The 7216-nt window shown below is 40.6% G+C and overlaps 1 protein-coding gene across 2 annotated transcripts in view; it reads left to right on the forward strand.

Moving 5' to 3' along the window:
• rerg (RAS-like, estrogen-regulated, growth inhibitor) overlaps positions 1-6920 on the forward strand; it is a 55590-nt gene extending 48670 nt beyond the window's left edge. For both annotated transcript variants that reach the window (XM_046072077.1, XM_046072078.1), the window contains exons 4-5: positions 2454-2527; positions 5521-6920. In XM_046072077.1, the coding sequence (XP_045928033.1) occupies positions 2454-2527; positions 5521-5931 (485 nt within the window). In that variant the 3' untranslated portion in view covers positions 5932-6920. The remainder of the gene's footprint in view (positions 1-2453; positions 2528-5520) is intronic.
• The last annotated feature ends 296 nt before the right edge of the window (positions 6921-7216 follow it).

Here is a 7216-nt window from a genome sequence, read left to right on the forward strand (position 1 = left end):
AAGGCTACATAGTTAAATTATTTCTTTGTTGGTCTGTTTTAACTGTGTTTATTGTTGATATGTAATCGGGAAACTGTACAAGCTTATTTTGTTTGTTTTTTTAAATCGACTGGATTCTCTTTGCCCTTTCTGTGCCTGACTTCCTGCCCGACTCATCTGCTCGCTGCTGCATGACGCGTCTTCCGTCAAAAATAGACCGGCTGCCGCTTCTGGGACGCGCTGCGGCGCTTCAGGTGTGAGCACAAGCATTGACTACAATGGCAGCGATTTGTTCCGGCAGCCGTGGCGCAGACATAAACGGCAAAGACAATCCGGTCGATTTTCAAAATAAAATACCTTGTGCCGACTTCCGATCGTATTGCAACAATAAATACAGTAAAAACAGACCAAAAAAGAAACAATTTCACTATGTAGCCTTCTTAACCACAGTAGAAACACAAAAATCAAGGACAACTTACTAAATCAACTAAATTTAAACAATTCAGCAAAATCAGGTAGGCAAAATGTTCTTATTCATAAATGCTCCTAGTGGGAAATTCAGCCCTGCAGGGAACTCGGGGAAAACGGTTCACAGAGCGCTGTGATCAGTTGTAGAAGCACAAAAAATGACAGATAAAGTCAACAATGTGGGGCAGGCTAAACGCTCCGCTGCTGAAACGCTTCTAGTGTGACTTGTGGTAGGGCTGAGGACGGGTCAAAACGTGGCGCAGCCTTAACGTCCAGTAGCTGGAGTCAGTGGATTCCGGTGTAAGGCTGTTATGGTTGACAGGTAGACAACTTTCATTGCCTGTAAATGTTTTGCATTTTGATTTAAATACTTTTTACTTTTTCTTGGTAATTTCTTATTTCTGCAACTGGCATGAAAAACAATATATTTTAAAACAGGAAAAAGTTCCAAGTAGGCCTAATGGGAAGAACAAGATGTAGCAATTCTCAAGAGAAGGACGTCCGATGTTTATTTTAATATTGATTTCTTGACTTGAGCTTTCAAATGTTTTCCCTTCACAAAAGAACTATGCATCAATAAATTGTAGAGTAGACAGGACATGAGTCACAAGTTGAAAGCAATTGTAAGACTAGATTCACAAAGTCAAAAAGCTTTAAAGTGCTGGCTTAAGCCCTCTGGTTGAGATGATCTCTTCCTTTTTAAGGAGGATTTAAGGGCCTTCAGTGCTCTCTGCAAGGTGTTTACACAGATGGGCTTTTTACAAGGGGGCAATTCAAGGAGATAATTCCTGTGCTGTCCAAGATGGAATGAAAGGTCACGGTCATAGTTCACACCTGGTTTCCTGTGTCAGGAATAAGAAGGTCTTTTCAGACAAGCTTTAGGTGAAGCTCAGGGTGTTTGAGGTCATTGCTGGGGTCATCACCATCACCCAGAAACCAGGAAGGTCCAACAACCTGCTGAAAGTAACTAAAGTGTTCGGGTCAAAAAGACAAAATAATGAATGATGTGCTTTTTAAACAACGAAGTCTGAGCGAGGCACAAGCCAACACAATCACTTATTTTAACTCCAATGGAAGCTCCTCACCTTGGGCACGAAAATGTTTTACCAGTGACTCCAGAAAAACATGGACATGAGTCCATAGAAAGACTAGAAAATGGCGTCATGGTAACTAATCAATGCCCGTTATCTGTCCTTTATTGAATATAAATTTAAACAAATGGGGCGCTGCATTCTTTCAAGCAGAGCAGTGAAGTCAAGCTTATATATATATATGTGTGTGTGTGTGTGTATCTATCTCTGTATGTGTACCACAGTGTGTTATGTGGGGACATATGTTCTTCCAGCAGCATCCTTGTAGCTACTCTAATTCTTTGAGAGCAGAGAGAGCAGAGTAAAACCCAAGCATCCATATTATGGCTAACACAAATGTTTTGACAATCCAGCATCAGCTTTAATGGCCAGGTATGTGTACACAATTTTGCTCCAATCTTACATTGCTCTCGATATACATTCGCAGAACAAGCATAAAAAAAATAGCTTAACAAACAAACACAGACTGCAGTGTACAGTACAGTCATACACACACCAAAAACAAAAACATGTTCACTCAGTTTAAAAAGTAAAGAAGCTGGAGTGAAGCAGGAAGATGCCGATCAGCAGCACTTTGCAGACGTGCACTCAAACACAGTTACAATGCTTACCATTATTTGCAACACTATAGAAGATTAGATAAGAAGCAAAAGTCGGGTATGTCGAAGTCTTGCACACAGTAGCCTAATCATCAGCTGTATGTGTGATCCCCTGAATCATTCACAAAGAAACAGCAGGCGGAATTAGATTTACAGCGTGTGAATGACACAATTCAAAAGTCTTCATCCTGCTATCTAATTTAGTAACTCAAACCTCTCCCATGTTAGGAGTCAGGTGTCGCCCTTTTCAAATGATGATTCACATCAGATTGAATTTCTACAAAACTGGATTAACTCTTTTTTGTGTGTTTGACAGAATCAACATATCGTCATCAAGCCAACATTGACGATGAAGTTGTCACCATGGAGATTCTGGACACAGCAGGGCAGGTGAGACAAATTATCCCTGTGTCCCTAATCCAATCAATAATCCTGCGTGAAACATGTCACGGATGTAAATTATAATTAACTTCAGTACAGTTAAAGGGGTACTTTCATTTTCTTTGAGGATCTCAGAAAAACTGTCATTGTTGCTCATCAGGCTGGAAAACGTTACAAAACCATCTCTAAAGAGATTGGATTGTTTTGTGGATGGATGTGACCACAAGAGATCTTTTTGGTTTAAATGAAAAGCCTTATGTTTGGCAAAAGGAAAACACTGCATTCAAGTACAAGAACTTTATTCCATCTGTGGAACATGGTGGTGATATTATCATGATCTGGGCCTGTTTTCTCAAATATACTAGCGAATTCTAAAGGAAGATGTCAGCACATCTGTCCATGAACTGAATCTCAAGAGAACGTGGGTCATGCAGCAAGACAACAACCCTAAGCATACAAGTTGTTCTACCAAAGAATGGTCAAAGAAGAATAAAGTGAATGTTTTGGAATGGCCAAGGCAAAGTCCTGTCCTTAAAGAGGTGGGATATGCTTTTTAGCCTTTTCCCCTCTCCTTTATTGTTTTATATCTTTTTTGTGCATGTAACAGGTTTGCAAAGTGAAAAAGCCCAAAGTCCAGCCCAAAGGGATTTCCCATCTCCCACAGAAAACTCTGCTCTGAACTGCCTTTAAACAGCTCGTTTGTAGTCCAGCCGCTTCCGTTTCATCCCTGTGATGACACATGGATGAAAACAAATTGCATCTCATATAACGCTCGCCAAGCAGCTAGTCCGACACGCCCTCAAAATCACCGGTGGAAAAACACTGAGCTGCAGCACACACCTCTCCTCTCCCTTCCAAACACTAGCTACCCTCCAAGCAGTCAATGGGCATAAAGTTGTTACTGTGACATAGAGACAGAGCTCAGTTAAAACTTTATGGATGAAAGATACTTTTGTTACAGATTAATAACTCACCACTCTGTAACTCTTGCTCCAGTCCATGTTGCTAAGCTGGTAAGGGGAACATATACTGCTGAACCAAAGCTGTGTTTACCGGCTTCTCACTGACCCACTCTTCTCTGCTTCTGATTGGCTAGTAGTCCTTAACTAGAAACTGTGTAAATCTGTTCTGGTACAACCCCTAAATAAGATTTTGAACCTGAACATGAGCATAATATGACCTCTTTTAGGACTGAAGCGAGCAGTTCATGTGAGGAAACCCTCCAACATACAAGAGTTGAAGTTGTTCAGGAAAGAGGAATGGGCTAATATTCCTCCAAGTAAATGTGCAGGACTGATACAACAGTTTTAGGTGATATTGTGCAGAAATATAGAAATTCTATAGGGTTCACTAAGTTTCATGTATAATCACATATATTTACTCATATGCCCAACATAATTAATATAATTATGTAGTATTGAATTACGTACTACATTTTAAAACCTGCCAGTTACTTATATATTATACAGACTGACAGGTAAATACTTGATTTAATGATAGTGAATCGTTCTGCATAATCAGGACCTAAGTTGAGAAAATCAAATTTTGAAAACTAAAAGAAGTTTATGGAGCACTTCAATGCTTCTGATATGAATATTTATGTTCTCTGATTTCAAATTGGCCACATATTATTAATAATGACGTAGAGACAAGATGAAAAGAAGGCATCTTATACTGTAATGATTTGGGGCCTATTACTGTGGGATCGCTATCACAAAATTTTTATTGGCATTAATGAGCTGACAAAGTACACGGAGTACAAGCACAGTATTTTTAACAGCACTCTTAAACATTTATTTTTCTTTAAAAAAGTAAGTTGGCTACACTTGTTTGGAATGCAAATCAGCTTGAATGCTTGGGTATCACCTTGCCCTTACTGCCTTTTCTTGGAGATATTTGACACTTGTTTTGGAAAGACACTTGTTTCAGGAATTGTAAGAGTGGCTGTGAGACTGAATGGCACTTTAAGATGGTAATTTCCTGCAGACTGACAGAAACATTGCATCCTGGCCATGAGGGAGAGCTTGCGCAAGTCCTCTGGCTGAAGATAAATATGCTGCAGTGCTGCGTAGGTGTTCTGCTGGCAGCTGATTTCCCCTGCGACACTTCAGCCAAGTCATCCCTCTCTTATTACATTGTAGTCTATTTTCTGCTGGCATCAGGATGAAGTCTGAATGTTTCCAGACACGGGCTGCATTGGATGTCAGGCCTCTGAGTTCAAAAGTCGGTCTGGTATACAAACGTCAAAGTTTTTTGCCTGTCCTCTGGAGGGATGCACTATTTTTTAAGCTTCTTCTATCAATAACTGTGAGAGGAGTATCCATGTGCCTCCCTCCAGTCAGGTTACGGTTCTTAGTCTGCCACATGACCAGTTAACTCCTTTTATAATAACCAGACCGACTGTTTCTGCTTCAACATGATCAAATTAGGAGCGCATGCCTGAATGTTCATGTTCCTTGGATGGCTGCAGAATTACATATTTTTGTATGTAGGTGTGGCAGAGAGCAGAGAAAGAGTCAGGAGTTGAACACAAATGCTTCTCCTTAAAGAAATGATGTGTTACATACGTAAATATGGCTGAAAGCTGCCAAGGCTGATTTTTGTTCAATTGCAAAAAAAGCATAGAAAGATGGAGTGTGTGGGGACTGATGTCACCTATGCAAGAACATGTTAAAAATACCCTTTTTTTGGCTTGACAGGTGAATGTCAAAGTTAGTTGCCATGTTATATGTCTTTTATATTGTTTATTTATACTATGACTAAAACTTGTTGCTTTTACAGAGAAAGTCAATGGTCCCAGTCAATAAATAGTTCAGCACATAACCCCACCCGTGATGTTTTACACTTTGGATATAACAAATAAGAGAGTTTAATTTTATTTATTTTGGACAAACCAGACTTGCTGTATCCCTGTTTCCTAAGCTAACTGGCTGACAAACTATGCCTGTAAGAAGAAGAATTACAATTAAGATCGACAGCAATTTTTTTTGTCTTCATCTCAGGAGGACGTCCAGCAGAAGGAGGGTCACATGCGTTGGGGTGACGGATTCGTCATTGTGTACGACATCACAGACCGGGGAAGCTTTGAGGAGGTAGCGCCGCTCCGAAGTCTCCTAGAGGATGTGAAGAAGCCGAAAAACGTCCCCCTGGTGCTTGTGGGCAACAAGTCCGATCTGGACCACGTCCGGCAGGTGGGCACAGAGGAAGGCGAGCGGCTTGCAGCTGAAATGGCATGTGCCTTCTACGAATGTTCAGCATGTGCCAATGAGGATGGCGCCGTGGCCGAGGCTTTCCATGAGCTGTGTCGCGAGGTGAGGCGCCGCAAGGCCGTGCAGGGCAAGGCCAGACGCCGCAGCTCCACCACACACGTCAAACAGGCCATCAACAAGATGCTGACCAAGATCAGCAGCTAGGGAAGCGCCACACTACCCTCTGATGACACAAGAAATACGTTTTTCTCATGTAAATGTTTCAAGCAATTTTTGGCTCAGAAATGGACAAAATGTGACTGATTTATGTGGAATGTTCTTTACTTATGCCCTGATCATATTCCATCAAAAAAGGTCCCAAGTGCAATCGCTCTTCCCTCTGATAGAGGTAAATCATAACATCAAACTGATTTGGATCAAAATAATCCTGCATACTGGTGAGATATGAGATGATTCTTGATGAATCATTGATATGGAGAGGTCCTCAACCTTTTTTTCTTTCACCCTCGCATACTTTTGTCTTTAAATCAATAAGTTATCCAAATGTCTGTAAATGATGCATGCAAACTGTTATTTAGCATGCGAAGAATCCAAGCATTTATTGACGTCGAACAAGAAGATTCGTAGTTCCCTCTCTGTATCTTGTCTGTAGGGGGATATTGTGATGTGCTTTCGCCCACATGTTTGTAACTGTTAGCGGTGATCAAACAAAAATACGATGAGAGAACTATTAGATTAAAGTAGATCCACTGTTCATACCCCATGTCAAACCTAGTAAAAAATACCCGGAGTTGTCAATGTCTGTCCTTCAACCAAACCTTTAAAAAAGTCTACAATGTTCTGTTGACATGAAATGTTCTGCAGTGGTTCCCTGCGTTCCCCCCATGGCTCATGAGAGAGCATTTCTGCTGTTTTCTCTATACCTACGAAAGGAAGCAGTTGGCGTCCATCCCAACATGTCACATTCAGAGATGTTCTTCTTGACTGTAATTTTAATACTGTAAACAGTATGTATGATATGGTATATTGCCTTAAGCACTGCTGTGTCTTAGGTGTTCATAGAACACAAAGGCATCTACAGTAGAAGATACTGTAATTGTTAAAATGAAATGTTTTTTTTTCTTTATGTATGTGACCTCCATGATCAAAACAACCAGCTGTGCACTTCTAATTAAAATCTGAGATATATCCCACCAGTTTGTCTCTTGATGAGTCCATATATTTGCCTCAGTGTAAGCGACATCCCTTGGTGCAGGATGTTCCACAGATACACTTAGTGATTTCAAATAATAACAATTGTGATCGACATGGATGCCCTCAGTCAGTCCTTGAAATGTCACATTTACATAGAGACTGTATCCAGACACGCAGAACAGTGACTGTTTAACATCTAATTTATATCCAAGTCCTGCAAAGCATAGGGTTCATCTGGCTTTCTAGAGACAGCGGACAGCACAGGCTAAGAGCTGACATTAGTGAAAAGTGTTAC

The sequence above is a fragment of the Micropterus dolomieu genome, linkage group LG16 (genome assembly GCF_021292245.1).
Source record: "Micropterus dolomieu isolate WLL.071019.BEF.003 ecotype Adirondacks linkage group LG16, ASM2129224v1, whole genome shotgun sequence".
Classification (NCBI taxonomy): domain Eukaryota; kingdom Metazoa; phylum Chordata; class Actinopteri; order Centrarchiformes; family Centrarchidae; genus Micropterus; species Micropterus dolomieu.